The following is an 18945-nucleotide window of genomic DNA, read 5'->3' as shown; positions in this document are numbered from 1 at the left end:
TCAATAGCGGAAAAATATTTGGCGCAGCGAAGTCTGTCGAGCCAGAAATCTATGCGGGACTGTGTGTATATGTCCTTTTTCGTTATGGTGTAAAATATCTGTAATCTACGCAAAAGCGCAGTGTTCCATTCTTCTTCTTAACCAGAAGTATAGGACTCTGGAAGTATAGGGCGACCACGGACTCTGAGATAGTCAAATAATGTCGTTATTAAGCATCTCCTTCAAAAGTGTTTTGATGATCCCACTTTCTTTAGGTGCAATACGGTACGGCTGTTGTCGCATGGGGAGGGTTTCATCGAGTTTGATGATGCGGTTTTTCATAATGGGCATCTGTCGAACCTTCGTATAAGACACGAAGCAGGCTGTGTATTGACGTAGGAAGGTACGTAGAGCGCGGTGTTGAAACAATGATAGCCCTCAGCTGATGTCAGTGCGATCGATTGACATGTTCTGAGTCCCATGGCTTCGCACGTAAAGCATAAAGAAACATCGGCTAGTTGGGCGGCTTGAAAACTAAACATTTTGATTGATTTGCCTTTTGGTCGGCGAACGCGATCGCTGCGGTGCGAAAGAGGTGCCGAGGTTCGCTTGTAAAATTTTGTAGCCAGTAGTTAGGACCTACCATGATGTAGGTGGACGAGGATTCGTGCCGAACAAGTGCCTTGCGTCACCAGCAGTGAATGATTGCCCTCGGCGAGTGCAGTCCCGTCACGGAGCCCATCGTATTCGAAGCTGCCAAAATCACTGGCGCGTGGCGAAATCAAAACACTCTCGGAGGAAACTCGAAGGCCGGAGCTGCATGGGCGAGTGTCAGTAATGTCATCGGCGTTGTTTGTAGAAAAAGTTCCTGTGTGCTGCCGGAGATCATAAATGGCCCCGTTCTCACGGAGAAAGTCAAATCCGAGAATCAAGCTACGAGAACAATCACGGATAATCAGGCAAGTGACAACGAACGTAGAGTTGCAGATCTGGACCCGAGCTGTACATTGGCCAAGCGCAGTGACGATGTGTCCGCCAGTCGTGCGGACATGCGTGCCGGACCATGGTGTGGTAACTTTTTTTAGAAGAGCTGCCAGTTTTCCGCTTAAAACTGAAAGATTGGCTCCGGTGTCCAGCAACGCGCTAATGCTGTGACTTTCGATGAGCACAAGAATGTGGAGTGAAAACCGATCCTCATATTCAGAAGCTGTGGTCGTCGACGTCATCAAATCTGTCAGCCGATGTCCGTGTCGGGGGGGGGGGGGGGGGGGGAGGGGGGGGGTCTTAAGCGCGTCGAGTTCCAGCGACCCCGCCCCAGGAAGTCGCTCTATTTAGTTTTTCCGGCGAGGGATCGGCGACCACCCCTGCGTCGGGCGTGAGAAGTGCTGGCTTGCCAGTGATAGCGACTGTCGGCGAGGTAACGGCGACCTTGACTGCCGTCGTTCTCAGGATGGCAGACGCTGCAGAAACACGTACTCTTCAATCTCGCGGACTCGTTGACCAAATGGGAGCGTGGGCGCGTGGGCGCGTCGGCGAGAAAACCCTGCAGCCCGAGCTCACGATATGGGTACTGGCGGAAGAGATTACCCGGCTCTCCACGGTAGAAGCACAAATGCCTTCGTTCGGGGCCACACCAGACGTCCGCCTTGCTAAAAGGTAGCCGATCATTCGGCAAGTATGGCGCCGGCTGCACTGAAGGTAGCGGGACGTGACGGTCGGGAACAAAGGACGCAGAAGCTGAGGCAGGCCGTCGCAGAGCGTCAGCGTATGTCGGACAATGGAAGTTATTCCGGAAGGGCTGAGGGTTGTCACCCAGTAACGGACGACTCATCACTTGCTGCACCTCCTCGCGGATGACGCTAGCAAGAGAGCTGACCGTTGGCTGCGACACACCGCAAAACTTCTTCATGTACAATAGAACGGATCATGTCCCGGAGCAGGTAGGGCTTCTGTTCGAATGCGGAAACAGCTCCGTGGCTGAAGCAGCAAGTACTGGCCTATCGTATACGGCGGAACACTGCTGAAGAACCTGCTGCCCTGTTACCACCCCCGTCAAAAACTCGTTGACACTACCGGGGGGAGGGGGGGGGGGGTGTTGCGCACTACGCCAGCGAATAGCTACTGGAAATAAGCAAAGCAAAGCATTGGCAGCCTCTGTAATGTACCGATTGGCTACTATTTAATTCTCCAGTATTTCTGAGGCACATCTGAAATTTATGGTTTATAGCCTATATATAATATATGTTCTATTCTATATGACACTCGTAGTGTAATGACTGCTATTTAAAGCGGAAATTTATAATTAAGAAACTGATGACATCCTTGCCAGAGTATGAAATGCTCAATGGAGACAAGATTTATGTTATAGTACTCATATCCTCCTATGGCTAGCGGCAGTGTGCGTCAGTGGTGTCCGCGGTGGAGATATTCTTTTGTATCCGTGTGAGTCGTTAATAGGCAGCTTGGAAAGGTGTATGAAATAAGGTATTGGAAGCTTCAGATTAGGGACAAATTTGCCGCTGTCGAAATGCTGTCATTACTGCGGCACGATATGGGCAATGAACTCAGAGGTAGTGGTTTTCTGATCTCTTACGGTGTCTGCAAAGGGCTAATGCTAATGAGCTTCTTTATAGAAAATGTCGGTCTTTGCATAAAGGATGTTCGCAGTTCAACGTCATACATTAGAAGATGATTGAGGCTGCTAATTTTTATGAGAAGGTTGCAGAGCTCAAGGTGGTGCACCTCTTTTAAGCTCACTGGTTTCACCACTGAGGATGAATTGAATGTGGTTTGTATTGATACGGTGCAGCATTCTAACCACAAAAACCACTCTAGCCGAAGACGAAGCTTTTAAAGGCTAGAAAACACCACAGAAAGCGATACAAATGCCGTCATGCCAGATCCATTTTGAAAAGAAAATTCTTGCATCGACACCGGGTTTTTGTCGCAGATCCTAGCGGACACACTACGGTGGCAACGCGCCGTTTTCGATAAACTTGTCGCTAGTTAGAATGCACAAGCGGGAAGATTTCTGAATCCAATTTGCTCGCCCACAGGTGCGCATTTTGCTCCCGGTCAAACGTCAACGTAGCCAGAAAGAGCCTGACAATATATTTTAATGGAAAACAGTAGTTGTATACAGTTCTAGTTAGTTTCATTGGTTAATGAAGTTTAATGTCCCTAACGACTCAGGCTGCGAGAGACGCCGTACCGGAGGGCCACGGAAAATTTCCGCTGACACCTCACAATACAGGGGACTGCAGCATTTCACCTCCGCCAAAATGCGACCGCCGTGGCCGGCACCGAACACGCGTCTTTCGGGTGAGCAGCCAAGCACAATAATCTCTGAGCCAAAGCGGCGGCACTGTTCCCAGTGTCTCTTTAACAAATATTCAATTACTGTTGACATCTGGTTGAAGTTTTAATCAAACACACATCATCCTGGATTTCGTTTATGGAGACACTGATGTGAATTTTTTCATAGAAACATTTGCCCACGTTTTTCCTTTGTGTATCTGCTCGTTGATGGTGATGAATTCATGTTACGCAAGGGCATCTGCTGCCAGTGAGCGCCATGGAACATAGTTTTTTCGTGTACTGAAGGTGGGGTTCAAGACCCATTTTCCAAGCATTTCACCCTAAAGAAGCCGAGCACCAGGCAGGGGAAAGTTTGTACCCATTTTATATCAGATGTGTACCAGGCGGAACTGGGGATCGAACCCCACACCTCCCGCATGCGAGGCAAATGTTCAAACAGCTAAGCCACCGTTGCCGTTACCTGCTCGTTGAAGAGGAGCATACGTTAAGAGAAAGCATGGTAGCTTACGTGGTTTTGCTGAGTGAAGGGGCTGCATGGTAGGAAATTTCAAGAATTCTAAAGAAACTCGCTGCCATTCATACAACCTGCGCTTGTGGCTCTAAGGAGCAGAGAGAATAAACTTTTGGCATGCCATTTTTATTCGTGCTATTGTGTAGACTATAACGCAGAAGCTCACCAGGGCATTGTAAATAATTAATCAGCACACACTATAGACTCGGAGCTTTCGGGTTGGGTCTTGGGCTGTCAGGATCTCAGTACTGCCTAACAGAATGATATATTATCATCACGTCGTCATGTGGAAAAGAAAGTTTGGCCTGTCTCCCCACCCGCAGTCGTGAAACACCATAGCAACGCAAGCTGACTCTTCTACTGCGGCCGAACAATGCGTCCAATAGACGGAGCGGTGCGTGTTTGCGTCTGCCGTGATCTTGTAATTGGCGCTTTCCAAAGGTCTGTAAGCAGTCTGTGGGGTTTAACGTCCCGAAGCGCGTTCTGGTTACGAGGGATGTCGTCGTCGAGGGCTCCGGAATAATTTAGACTACCTAGCTCTTTCACATGCTCTGACATCGAAAAACACAAGGGCATTTTTGTATACCGCGTCCGTCGAAAACGTTTCGCCACCGCCGGGATCGAAACCACGAAGTTAGCATCACCAAATGAACGCCAAAAACACTGAGACACCGCGGTGGATCTCTTGAAGGCCTTCTCTTGATTCTTTATTGTTTACTACTGCAGGCTATGGGAATAGGAGGTATGCACTTAAGTCACGGTCACAGTGGCCGCCATTTTAGCATCCATGCAGCAAAACGAAAGGCTAGGACGCGTGTCTAATCCTCTAATCCCCCTTCTCCGTCCTACACAACTGAAGCGGGGGGTTGAACGTAATAATGGCGCCGGTGACATCACGTGAATGCCTTCTATTGCATTTGCAACCGATGATAAGGTGGTCACATTATATTTTGTGCGCCAAGTAGGATCTTATTGGAGCCCTGAGGAAAAAAAAATATGAAACCACCTATTTGCCTTCTCTAAAATCCGCCTGATCACTGAAAGCGACGTGCATTTTGGAGAGCCTTATGTATTTGATCAAGGCATAAACTAACCATCACGAGCTCCTCCGGTGCTTGTACAAATCGGAAAAGTTATTTCTCGGTATATTAGAGCAAATTCTTACACGTAAAATCAAAATTTATCAGTTCACGGGGCGCCGCTTTTCCTCCAATAAATCGCCGTGTTCAAAGCGTATTCGGAGGCTAAGACTAGCAGATGCATTTGAACCACGGGAAATATTAAAACGAATTACATTTTATAACCGCGACCGGTATGTCAGTGCACTAATGTTCACAGAAGCAAAGTCACATGTACTGTCCTCCGCTGACGACCAGCGATGCGCCGGTGATATAAGAGCTAGACTTAGGCAAGCAGAAGAACAAGACTGCCTCAGCAATTTCGTGTGGCTTGGCTGCCCTTTTAAGCGGCACCTCGGACGTCAGAGTGGTTCTGCTGTCTTCGTCGAAATCGCCTATCATTGGGGTCTCCGTCAGCCCCGGTACCACGGTGTTGCATCGGATGCCGTGAGCCGCCAGTTCTTTCGCCGCTGACTTTGTGAGCGCCTCAACGGCGGCCTTGGAAGCGGCATACGGTCCGAAGCCTTCACAGAAGCGCTTGGCACCCGTGCTGTCCACATTTATGATGGCGCCACCTCCCTCGGGCAGTTTTTTGCCGGAACGGAGCATTTCCCGGCTGGCTGCACGAGTTACCGCAAAAGCGCCCTGAAAAAGAACAACGTAACAGGACGTCTTAAGGGATTTTTCAAGCATTAAACAGGCAAAGCAGTTTAAACGACTGACATATGTCATACCCTTGCTGTCATAAAGTAATGCGAACCGTAGCGCTCTCTGGGTATCTGCTCAAAAAAGAAGGTGGTGCAAAGGGAGTTTGGAAGAGTACGGACTGGCGTCGTCTGACGATTCCTTCAGCATATATTCTTGTGGTATGCGCCAGTTTTCTGTTCTATCTCCAGCGTTTCCAATAACGACTGTTTGGAGATTTTTTTTCCAGCCTATCGCCGAACAACGTTGAGCAGAACATAACCAGCAATGCTGGACAAAGTAATTTTTGAACAGGAAGAGTTTAGGAACGCAACTTTTTTTCATATATTGAAAGATTTAACTATCACAATCAATATATCCCCAGATCTTCGGTCCATAGGCTTGTAATTTTGCTATTAACTTTTTTTGCGATCGTCCAAACCGTTCGCTATTTTTTCTTTATCGTAGTCTTAACTGCTCGATGGGAGCCAAGAAAAACCATTGAAAGCATTTGCTACACATCGGACGCAAGGACCACTACCATCAATATTTTCATTACGGGTCTTAAAATTCTTGGAATGTTCAAAATATTTTTACGAACGTTGGACATGATCGCGACCTGAGCAACAAGTGGTAACGGAGCATGCGAGCTCAGCCTAAATGGCAGCACTTTGTTGCATTTGTGACCTTTCTGAGGACAAGGAGAAGGGCCAAATTGAACATGTGAACTCCATATGAAACACGTCGCAGGATGTGACAGGCGGATAAATGAGGAAGTGGACATGCATACCAAACAGCGGTGTAGGGCGGGCGTAGAGGTCGCCAACGCGCTCGTGCACGCTGCTTTAATATCGCAACTCACGTAGCCGTGCAATGTAAAGACGCTCCTGCGCCGTGAATAATCAGAAAGGTCCTACAATCGACACTTGATCAAAGGAAAGCTTTCTTGACGAGCAATGGAGCCTTTCTAACCCGACACGCCACTTTCTGAATCTACAGGAATTCAAAACAAAAGTCTAGATCACTACTCTTACCTTCAGGTAGCGGAAGGGAAGAAGCTAAAGATTGTTTTCTGCTTGACAAAAAAAAAAAAAACCACGGCCGTACCTAAGGTTTCGCCGGAAAGCAAATTTCATCCCGAAGTGCGAACATGGAGCAGTGAAACGTGTTGTGCTATGCTCCATGCATCTTTAGGATAACTTTACTAAAAAGGAGAGGGATTTCTGCCTCAACAAACGCCGGGAGCAAGCACATGTTGAGTCATTTTTCTCTCTAAGCGAGTGAAGAGTGTTCACAGTGTAGTTACTTCAACACTACAGTAAAGACCTTGTACACAAATATGACTGAGAAATGCAGGAACTTCTTTTTGGCAATGAGCGCGGTGTACAATGCTTCTTGTATAGTAGGTTGGCAGGTATGCCCCTACCCTCTCAGGTCTGATGTTCCAACAGAAGCCATACCTCGGAAAAGATTGTTGTAATGCTACCCTGGAAAGTGGCAAAAGTCCTCCTAACATGCAATCCTACCAGCCTTTCTAACCCTACCCCCTCCCTTTACAGAGTCAATGATGCCTAAACCCATCCACTAATACGTTGATCATACTATCTGTGTCACTTCATGCAGGTGTACTCAGGGTGCCCTTATAATGCCACGCGACAGTTACGCCCCGAGGGTATTATGTTAGGTACCGAACGTATGTCCTTTTATATTTCATGCCTCGTTGCGTATTTACTTTCTAGAAATCAATTAACTTTTGGGAATTACCCTCGGAATGCAGGCAGCTGTACTCTTAGAAAATGTACTCACCGTAACTTACTTTGTGTGCAGTAACATGCTTGCCGCTTATGCTATAATATAGGCAGTTACTGCTTATACTAAACTCTAGCTGACCTCCAGAAGGTGGTAACAGCAACTACCTTTAGCAAAATTGACCACATGAAAGAAGTAGAAGCAAATTCCATAAGTAACTTTTACTACATACAATAATTAGCTATCTGTGATCAACTTCCTTTGCTACAACGGATCGCTTCCTTTCGGGAAAAAATTTAACTGGCGTCACCTAGCAAAGGTAAGTAAACGTTTTTGCAGCTTCTGAAGCAGTCATTAACAAAAATCCGCTGTACATTTAATTGAAGGCTAATTTCGGGTAGTACACCTTTTCACACCGCTAATTGTATATAATTACTAGCAAAGCAAGAGAAATACACAAACATGAAAATATCAGAATTGGACCTCGAGGCTGCCGGCAGTGCCGTCCAACAAAAGGTAGCCTTATATTCGAGGATAGATCGTGCTTGGGTGTGCCAGTCACGTTCTTGGTACAAATATTATGTTTAGAGCCAAGCCTAACAATTTCCCTGTCCGGGCTTTTACAAAAGGCGAGCATTTGAGTGTGCGCATAACAATTCAAATACCATTTCAGTCAACTGAGAACTGCCCATCCCTATATACTTAACGCAATGCTTCCCAACCGCAAAGCATTTATTTACTTTATTTGCCATCAACAATATTTAAAGGAACTTGCTGCGTTTTAAGGAAAGGACCAAAGGCGTGTTTTTGTTCCAGTTTTATGCATTAGTTAGCCCCGTCTGCACTAACTGTCTACTGCACATTAAGATCAGTGCAACAAGACAGGCATGTCATCAGACACCAATTTTGTCTAAAGTGTAGCAGCTATCAATAGTCATATATTCCGGTCAAGCATGCTATATGACATTTTCTATTAAAGGTAGTAATGGTATAGTATAGCACTGAGAGCCTGCTACTTGTATCATGTACAACCTCCGCTGACAGTGCGGCTGTAACGCGGTGCAAGAAGTTAGCAGAAGTAGGGAAAACGCTACTACCTTTTACTGCCGTTTTATTTCTAAACGTGTAACATCGTTCCCAGCTCGAGTTGATTGATTCGACCTCACCGTGCGAACTAATAGGTATTATTCCCTTTCTTTTCGTTAGCGCAGTGAAGGCCTAAAGGAATGCGGTTCTCCTGGTTTAATGCCGCGAAAAAGCACGAATTGTTCGTCAATTGCGCATGTTGTGTACAGCAATTTCTTTACAAGAGAATAAGCACAACCGTACACCTTTTCCTTTGCACGTTTCTCAATGGGTTTGAGCGAAGGTTAAATGTAATCATTCCCTTGTTACAGGCCACATTGCTGAGAAGGCACTGTGCAGGGTCTTCGACACCAATCTAATCGTACAATTAGTGTCTCAGATCAGGTACTCTGTCCTTGCGGGTGCTCTAAAAAAGTAAGCATTCTTATAGCATCCATTTTGTCAGCGCTCAACGCATATAAGTTGTGAGATATGATCAATTTAAACATTCCCTAAAGAATCATGCGAGGAAAATGTACGCCACTCAACGGCCCAGTGTAGCTAAAAACATGCACGGCAGTATGCATCTGGGTGGTCGTGACATTTCAGATACAATAGTTTACGAATATCCAAATGCCGATACCTGAAAAATATTGCCAGGTACAGGCGAATTATCTTTCGAAAATAGCTGCACCCCAAAATTTATCTTTCATTTATATCCCCGTCTGAGACTTCGCATCTGTACCAGAGAACGTACTTAACTCTTGGTCAGGGCGTAACCTTGAGACCCAGTGGCATCACCGCTCCTGAATACTAGCGGCGTACTTAAGGGGAAGACAGCGATAATCACTTCAAAAAAGTGCTCTTTTAACGCGACAGCGTTAAGGAGCTTAAGGACAGCGTTAAGAAGCAGCGAAGCGAAGACGCAGGACAAGGAGGCACCCGCGCGCACGCACGCACACACACACGCACACACGCACGCGCGCACGCATGCACACACGCACACCCGTTTATATTGACCTACGTCTTCGTTTTCGCTGGTTTTTCATAGAACATGAACCACCAACTTGCCCAGCGATTCGCGCGTCATGACATGCTTCACGTCTGCCAACTTACCATCAAGTTAACCCTGGTGATATCATCAAACACGTCGTCGGTACAATCAGCGACAGGTGAGAGACCAAGAATTCCGGCGGAATTCACAACAATGCTGAGCGGTTGCGGGATTTCAAGGCTAATGTAGCGGAAAAGTTTTTCCACCGATGACGTGTCACCAACGTCAACGTGCATGCCGCAGTGTTTTCCGTTTCCTGCGTGCACGTGACCATTGTCTGCGTATTAACGCGATAGCGTTAAAGGCGCCGTTGTTCAGAAAAATTCGGTATGATTTTAGCAAATGGCGCACAGAGTGTAACATAAGTGTAAGGTGGGCCACATAGGTCACGTGACCTTGAGGCGTCATCACAACCTGACCACCGTGAGAGGTTGCAGGTAATGACTGGTCGCTCGGGAAGAGCAACCAGGGTTGCACAAGGCCCACAGCTGGGAGCACTTGCCATCACAGGGCAGTGCTGCACCACTGCGACAGGAGCGGTATAAGGAGTCCCGGGTATCAATGAATGTGAGATAAAAAATTACCTTTTCCATATATGCGAAATAATTACGCTACCGCGTCATACCCTTAAGCAGGATTTTAAGTGACCCCTCTTAATTCTTTTCATCCAATTTTAGCCAATGGTGAGATCCGGTTGCCAACCAACCAATGGCTGGGTTGCTTGCCACAGACGCTTGTAAGCCGCGGGTATATCTGCGTGACTACTGACAGGAACTAGTGCGCGCGAAACAGACAACAGAAAATCGACAGCCTATACAATAGGGCCCAAGGTTACCTCCGACTCCGATCACGCTAGAAAAATAAAAAAAGCAAAGGTGAGACCCTCTTAAACATTTTGAGAGTCTTGGTAGAATTTATTCCACGGATGTCCACTGGTAATACACTACAGGCGCTTAATTTAAACACGGCAATTAGCGCTTACGAAAAAACATGCTATGCAGCGCATGACTTCGAATCTGTTTAGTGAATCACGCGTGAGCCATCAAGACGACGTATCCTGATGGTTGATCGACATACGTATGCCGATTTCTCACGCATTTTTTCAGACTGTATTTCTTGAAATACGTCTCCTGAAAAGGTAAGCATCTTCGAGCATTCCAAGCACTGTGCTTTAATGGGCGTCGCGCAGAGGCAGCCAAATAACAACATTTTTCGCTGACGTGCCGCTATCAGCGTAATACTGAAAAATCCGCTTACGTCTACAAAAGGAAAAAAAAATTCTATGGGAGCAAGGACCTCCAAGAAAACTTTTGTGCGCCAACTGTGAACTTTGTGTAACACCAACTTCCAAAACCTTCGCCTCATTTTCTGTCGCCTCCTGGAGAGTCTACCTTGTATAGGAGTGAATTCCGGCACCCTACGCAAAGTATTCTGTTAATTTACGTTACCATGGCCTACCCCTTCTGAAGTTCTGGTTATATGTACCGCAATGATAACTGTCTGTTCTTTATTTTGGCACAAAGTGGTAGTGAGAATAGAAAGGCTAAAATAAAAGGATCCTCTAGCCGCTGCGTAATCAAAGGTTTGTTGAAAAAACTTTTGTAGCGAGGGCTTCACTTCGCCAGCTATTGGAGCCTTCAGCGTGGCACCCCTTGAGCTCCGTGGCGGCCAACGTTACTAGATTCTTTCCAGTTCTCAAACTGTGGAGCCCCGCCTGAAGCCTTTCTGTGGCGCGCCGCGTGGAGGCGCGCGCGACGGCGTTTTCCCAGCAAGGCGTCGAACCTGCCGACCCCGCCGGTGTGGGCAAAGTTTTGGTGTGGGCTGCGAGCGGCAGTGTGTCCGTTTGGCAACGTTTGCGCTCGTATCCGCAGATGCGTAGTGTTTGTGCACCGCGCTTGCAACATTCAATAAAGCCTCATGCAAAATGGATGGATTCGTGGACTATGGCGACGTTACAGCACCAAACGCAAATCAACTTGCCGACCACGCATTGGTACTGATGTTCGTGCCTCTATTTGAAGACTGGGTGCAACCAATCGCAAGTTTGCGACAAAAGGAGGAGCACCCGGAAAAGTTGTGTCAGAACTCATAATGAGTGCTATCCTGGAACTTCACAAGAACAATGCGTCAGTCCTGGCTGTGATCAGTGACGGGGCTGGCAACAACAGATCTATGTGGAGCCAGTTTGGAGTGTCAGGCAAAATGGATGCACCTCACCTCTTTATTGAACATCCATGGGAGCCATCGCAAAACATCTACTTCGTATGCGATGTGCCACATATCGTCAAGTGTATCCGAAATCACCTGAGGAAGCACACATACGCAATGGTAAAGAAAAAAGCATGAGCAAATGTTCAGTGCAGCTTAACAGTAGGATTTTGTTTCTTCCAGGCAGGCGACCTTCGCATCAATTTCAGGCATTATGTGACCCTGTATGAAACAGAGAAAAATAAGCATGTGCGAGTTGTGCCAAAACTGACCGAAGCACATGTTGTCCCTGATAACCTACGCAAAATGAGCGTCAGACTAGCTACACAGGTAGGTCTTGTTTTTGTAAAAGCGTGCTGTTTTTATTTTCTCTCCTTATATGTGAAAAAATGCAACTGTTTTTTTCTGCAGTTCTTTAGCCGTGGGACGGCTATTTTAATACGCGTGTACAGGGAAGCAAAAGCCGCTGGCTTAGAAGATTCAGAAGGCACTGAGGCCTTCACAAGAATGTTGAACGACATATTTGATGCGCTCAACATCAAGCTTCCATCTAGGGGAATCAGGCGCCATTCCAAAGAGATAGAGGCAAGCAGCTCAGCTCCACTTCCTGAAGCCTAGGCTTATACTATTCCATACGCCTTTGCGTGGCCGCATGGTTTCATTATTGACAATTTTTTCTAATCATGAAGCAGTTCTTGGAAATCTTGAACGTGACTGAGCGAAATGCAGTTGAGAAGGGCACAAGGCTCTTTGCCTCTAAGCTGACAACGGAGTCCCTACGTGTCACATTGATGTCGACGCTAGATATTATCAATTATCTCTTCGACAAGGGCGCATATTACGTACTCACCGCCAAGCTTAACCAGGACCCGTTGGAGGTAACATGAATTTTTTCACTTTTAGTTTGGACTTTAGAGACATGCACTTTTACTCAAATGCTTGTGATTTCTCTTTCAGCGGCATTTTGGCCTCGCTCGTTCATTTGGAGGTGATGAGTCGCACCTTACCGTCATGAACTTCTCGCAGATATTTCGAATGCTGAGCCTGTACACGCCCATCAAGACAGCACTACATGGAAGTGTTCAAGGCGAACCGAATGCTGTACTTGTCAGTGTAGAAGACACATTGAAGACTGCTGCAGAGGCTCATCGATCAAACAAAGCTAGCTTGCGCAATGAGATTGAGTCTAGGCTGTTGGAAATGACAACGTTTCCATGTGTTACCCCTGACCAAATGAGCGATGAGCACAGCTACTTCAGACGTTCACCAGATGACACAGTGTTGTTTATTACTTATCTGGGTATGTTGTACACAAAGTAAGCAAGCGCACAGAGTGCTAGTTGTGCCTGCATGACATTAGCTCAGCAGCTCCTGTCGTCGGATCTGACGCGTAATTGACCAGGTATCGGAGCTTCAAGTAAGGCAGCCTGAGACACCCCAGCATCAAGATGCTACACTTCGTGAGGGTTGTAAAGAAATCAGTGTCACTTTCTCTTGATGAGGAAGGTCTCTGCGGGGACCTGTTTTGGAAGGTCCTGGACGAGCTTGATGAGTGCTACCTAACGCGGCTGGGCTTTGATCAGCACAAGCCCACGTTCACGTGCCAAGTGCTATATTTTCCATTGTCACGCGGATGCATTTCTATGGCAGGGATGTCAACCGGCGCCTTCAAACCCGCGAGAAAGTCGCCATAGCCAGCAAAAAAGCTATTGTGAAGCAATGCTTAACAGTTCCATTGTGTGTGAGTCCTTTGAGCCTGGCAATAAATGCTTTTCATGCTACTGAGAAAAGGCAAGTTTCTTTGCTTTGCTTATTTTTCGTTTTGAGTAGTATATGCATGCAAACAACGGCAGTGAATGAGTTTCGGGGCAGCATCGCTGCTGGTGCTTTCTCCTGTTCATTCCGTCAGTTATAGCCTCGCCCCAATGTTCGAAGAGGTCCCTAATTACTGTAAAACCTGAGGAGCAGTGCACGACAATTTGAAGGCAAAGAAAGCCATCTATAATACACAAACCGGCAGCGCTTCGCGCTTCGCGCAGCGTAGCGCAGGGCACAGGGCTAACCATGGCCGCCACGCCATCTGGAGAGCGGAAACGAAAATGGGCCACACATCGACGGCCGCCGCGGTGGGGAGTTTGACAAATGAAGGGATCTAGTAACGTTGGTTGCGGCGCCGGTTGGTCACGTGCTGCGGAGCAGCTGCTGTTGCCGGCGGCGAGGCGCGCCGGCGAATGCTAGCTGCAACAGCTGTGCGCATGCGCCATGTCGAGTGGGGGAGTAGAGAGGGGAAGAGATGTCGCAGCTGGTTTAGGCCGCCGGGGCAAATATGGAGAGCGGAGGAGAGGACGAGCTGAGCTCGGCGGCTCTGAAAGAAGCCAGGGCTACGGCGACGGCTGTCCAATCTGCTGCTCTCGTGGGTATTCACGTTTATTTGGTGTACGCAAACCTTGAGAGTGTTCACCAGCGCCACCCTCGACCATAGCGGCGGTCGTAGCACGTCCTGTTACAGGAGGTGCTACGTCCGCCGCTAAGATAAGTTTCAAACCGGTGTAGATTGTCTGCTTGTAAAATTTCCTGAGGCAAGGAATTCCATTCAGCTATGGTTCTGGGGAAGAAGGAGTATTCAAAGGGGCCGTCATGGGTGTAACCTAATCTTTGTGAGATCTCACAGCTCTAGAGGAACGCTGTTTCAAGTAGAAGCTTGTGTTCAAGTTGAAGTGGTTATTATATAACTGATGCAACATTTTTAGCCTGGCAACCTTCCTTCGCTTTGAAAGTTGAGGCAAGTTTAGTTCATGAAGCATGTCAGGCACTGAATCTGTAAACCTGTATTTTGACAAAATGAACCTACCTGCCCTTCTCTGAACTTTCGCAATCCTGTCAATTTGGTTTTTCTGGTGCGGATCGTATATGACGCTCGCATATTCCAGTGTCGGTCGTACCAGCGCGAGATAAGCTGTTAGTTTTGCTTTTGTCGAAGCAAGCTTCAGTTTTCTTCGTATCAACCACAGTTTTGTTTCGGCCTTTGAGCATATGTTATTGATGTATATGCCAGTTTAGATTTGAAGTTATAGTGACGCCTAGATATCTGAAATGGTGAACTCGAGTTATGTATTGCCCATCTATTTCATAATAAAAAACATATCTTTGGTTTTATTGAAAATTGGAACAAACAAGTTTTTGCATAGTTTATTTTCATTTTGGACAGTGAGCACCGTTGATTGATAGGGCTCAATGACGAATTTACTAGTAACTGGTCTTCTTGGTTTGAAATGACACAGTAAATTAAACAATCATCCGCAAAAAGCCGGACTGTAACATGGGGTGGAATAGAAACTGCGACATCATTGACGTAGCATAAAAATAACAAGGGACCCAGCACAGACCCCTGAGGGACTCCCGAGGGTGCCCCCAGGATGTCTGATTCAGCGCCATCTAATTCCACGAACTGGGTTCTGTTAGATAAGCCTGTATCCACCGTACAATATTCCTGTTTATTCCAAGCTCGAACAGCCTATCAATAAGTTCATCATGTGGGACACGGTCGAATGCTTTAGACATGTGCATGCAAACTGCATCCACTTGATCCCTGTCGATTATGGCTTTAGAAAAATAGTGCACCGTTTCTACAAGCTGGGTAACAGTTGATAACCTCCTTCTGAAATCATGCTGATTGGGATTTAGCTTGTTGCCCTCAAGATAGTCGGATAAGCAGTTTGCCAAGACATGCTCAAGTATCTTGCAACAGGCGCAAGTGATAGAAATGTGTTCGAAGAGGCCGAAGGCTCTAATGATGGCACTTTTCGGTACGTCCGATGGTTCCGCGGGGATTTGGTGGCACGCCTTGACCCGGTCAAGTTTAGAGAAAATGGTGGCGCTATGCAGCGATGCTGTGAACTTCCGCGGTGTGAGGTAGGAGGTAGCAGTCCGGAACTATAGCATTGTTTGAGAGCGCGGTAATCGCCACAGGGTCATCAGTCCCCTGGGAATTTCTTCGGCACCACGTGGATAGGTGGCGCCTATGGTCTAGAGCAGGGTCAGAATATGCCGAGCTCAAGCATGTGCTCGAACTGGTTGCGGACAATCTGGAAACGGTCTTGAGCAAGGCAGTGGGGTCGAGCGTGTGTGGGCGGCCCAGTGATCACTGTGTGATACGTAATCTGGTGTTTGACGGGCAGTAAGAAGTTGGATGGACGGAGCAGCGCCGAGTCCAGGAGGGTCGCACAGGGGGGGTGTGTTGGCTATATTGACAAGCAATGCTCTAAGAGAGAGGCCCTAAACAGTGAGGATAGTCTTGGCGTCTATGGGACACTTGCAGCACATGTTCATCAGCAGGTAGTAGTGGCGCAGGAAATCAGCTCCTAGGATCGGATGGCGCACGTCCGCTACGAGGAAAACCCATCGAAATACACGTCGGAGGTCGAAATTTAGTGTGAGTGCGCGCTCTCCATACGTGGCGATGGGGGTGAGATTGGCAGCTTGAAGCTGTGAAATGGAGCGGTGAGGGGATTGACAATGTAAGGGTGAGGAGAGGACGCTCACTTCTGCCGCAGTGTCGGCAGGAAAGTGCAGGCCAGATGTGCAGTCACGAATGAAAATTAAGCGGCTGGTCTCCGTTACGACACCACTCGCCGCTTTTAGTGGTTGACGTGGAAGTTTCCACGGAAACAACTGGGCCGAGCACATCAATGCGACTCGACTCTGCATCATATCAGATATAGTCGGGCCAGCTATCTGTGTATGTTGCACTGCCACATGCTTTGCCCTTGCCTTCTGTAACACCAACCCCTCTACACCTTCAGCTAAAAATATCAGCGCTGAATGAAACACGACGTTCATTGTTCTCCTATCACCCGGAGTGCCCATTCTCCATATCGTCCCATATGGGGTGGAACCAGCACTCTCCGTCGTGAGCAGGTGGTGTTGGATTACGCTGGTCAGGTGACGCCCGGAGACGAGAAGGAGAGCGAGCGTGTGGAATGGACAGTGCGGTCAGCTGCCCAGAAAGCTGGGTAAGCTGGGTGTGGAAATCGTCCCGGAGGCTCTGGAGGTCCAATCGGGAGGATAGAGATGACGGCGGTGTAAGCTGCAGGAACACGGGAAGAAAATTGATTGTATAAATTATAGGCCAATCGCGATACTTTCATCAATATCACATAATATGAAAAAGCATGTTGCATATGTTATGGAATCATTCTGTGAAAAGTACTCTTTGAACAATGCTGCGCAATTTGGCTTCACAAGGAATAGAACTACGACTACACTTCTTGAAGAATTTTCTATGTTAAGAACGCACTAGAAAATAATCGCATTGTGTTAGCCTTATTTCTGGACTTAACTAAGGCATTTGACACGATGGACTATACGTTACTACTCGAAAAATTAAGCTCACTTGGTTTTCGCGGTCATTTTAACAAGTCGTTTTAACGGCGTAGTCCAATACGAGCGCTTCTACAACACTTCGTTCTTCTCTTCTCGATAGGCGCGTTCGTCTGCACGAGTGCTGGCGTCATTAGCCCTCTCCTCCGAAAGCATCGACCCGATGCTGAAAAGAAAGCAGGGCAGTTAGGGTGTTCTTGCGTAGTAGAGGTTCAGGTGAACCACGTGACCACCTCGGGCCGGTGGTGGAGTCGAGATTGTTGAGTCTCAAGAGGGACGACTTCATAACTCAGGGCTCCAAGGCGGCGTACAATTCGATCAGGACCGAAGTAGCGGCGCAAGAGCTTTTCACCCAGTCCGCGTCGTCGAATAGGAGACCAAACCCAGACAATGTCACCCGGGTGTCATTCTGGATGCCGCCTCTGTAGGTCGTAGCGTTGCGCGTCCTGGTGCTGTTGGTTCTGAATTCGAACCCGTACGAGTTGGCGTGCAGCTTCGCCGCGCTGTAAGAAAGACGCAACGTCCTCATTTGGATAATTGTCGACATGCGGTAGCCCGGCACCGAGTGTTGTCATCGAATGACGTCCATAAACTAGGCCAAATGGTGTCATCTTGGCTGTTTCCTGCACCACTGTATTGCATTCAAACGTGAAGTAGGATAGGACGTCGTCCCAGGTTTTATTTTCCATGTCCACGTACATTCAAAGCATGTCCTCTAGCGTCTTGTTTAGACGTTGCGTCAGCCCGTTAGTTTGGGGGTGATAAGAAGTCGTCCTATGCTGACTGGTGTAACAAAAAATTAAAATATGGTGCAGGAGCTCAGAGGAAAAGGCAGCCCCTTTGTCCGTAATCAATACTTGTGGAGCACCATGACGTATGACGATTTGATGAACATAGAGCTGGGCTACTTCGATGGCGGTACTACTTTGAAGAGATGCTGTCTCCGCATAACGTGTGAGATAATCAGTGGCTACTATTATACACCTTTTTCCGGAGTCTGATGTAGGAAAGGGCCTGAGCAAATCCATGCCGACTTGAGGAAGCCGGCTGGCTTAACGGGCGGAACTTTGCGGCGCAGGCAATCCTGGCAAGTGCGGGCGTAATGAGCAACGTCAGGACCCAGGCGAGGTCAGTAGTACTTGTCTTGAATCCTAGCTTGTGTTATAGTAACACCAAGGTTCTCGGATGCTGGTTCGTCATGTAGGAGGTCCATGGTGTTGCATAAGCGATCCAGTGTAGCGGGTACACATCCACTGCAGTGATGTTGTTTAACCGACGGTAGTCACCACAGAGTCGCAAGGTGCCGTCCTTCTTCTTCAAAAGCACGACAGGTGCCGCCCACTGGCTCTTAGAAGGTCGAATAACGTCGTCGGCAAGCATTTCTTTCACTTGTGTGTTGATAGCCTCACGCTCTATAGTGGACACTCGATAAGGTGGCTGCCGCAGAGGTAGAACATTTTCATCAGTAATAGTGCGATGGTTCGCATGATGCGTCCTCCCTGCGCGTGACGACGACGCGAAGGCACCACGGTAGGGATCGAGCAGTTCCCGCAATTTGTCTCACTGCTCAAGTGGCATGGTTGGGTTAATGTCATAGTGAACACGAGCATGTCTATCAGGCTCAGTCGTTGAAGCAGTCGTTAAACTGTGCACACACCTAGTTTCACTAAGAGCGTCAATATACGCCACAGTCGTCCACTTCCTAACGTGCTGGTGTTTGTTGCTGAAATTTGTGAGAACATTGACCTTGCTATCTTCGACGAACACAACCGCCCTGGCAACAGAACGTTCTCTGTCCAGAAGCAACAACTGATTGCTTTCCACGGCGCCTTCAATTTGCCGTATGTTCTTTGAAACGACAGTTACCATTACACTGGAAC

At 47.6% G+C, this 18945-nt stretch overlaps 1 protein-coding gene and 1 pseudogene across 1 annotated transcript; one reads left to right on the top strand and one right to left on the bottom strand.

Annotated features, from left to right (window-relative positions):
- Nucleotides 1-5154: 5154 nt before the first annotated feature.
- Nucleotides 5155-9714, bottom strand: LOC144133935 (estradiol 17-beta-dehydrogenase 8-like). Its single transcript, XM_077666983.1, has 2 exons — nt 9541-9714; nt 5155-5571 (listed from the first exon to the last, which is right to left on the bottom strand). The coding sequence occupies exons 1-2, from the start codon at nt 9712-9714 to the stop codon at nt 5155-5157; spliced, it is 591 nt and encodes a 196-aa protein (XP_077523109.1).
- A 2278-nt stretch (nt 9715-11992) lies between these two features.
- Nucleotides 11993-16702, top strand: LOC144133933 (uncharacterized; annotated as a pseudogene).
- Nucleotides 16703-18945: the final 2243 nt, after the last annotated feature.

This window comes from Amblyomma americanum, chromosome 5 (assembly GCF_052857255.1).
Source record: "Amblyomma americanum isolate KBUSLIRL-KWMA chromosome 5, ASM5285725v1, whole genome shotgun sequence".
NCBI lineage: Eukaryota > Metazoa > Arthropoda > Arachnida > Ixodida > Ixodidae > Amblyomma > Amblyomma americanum.
Note: the sequence above shows the minus strand (reverse complement) of the source record. Positions and strands in the feature narration are given on the sequence as shown.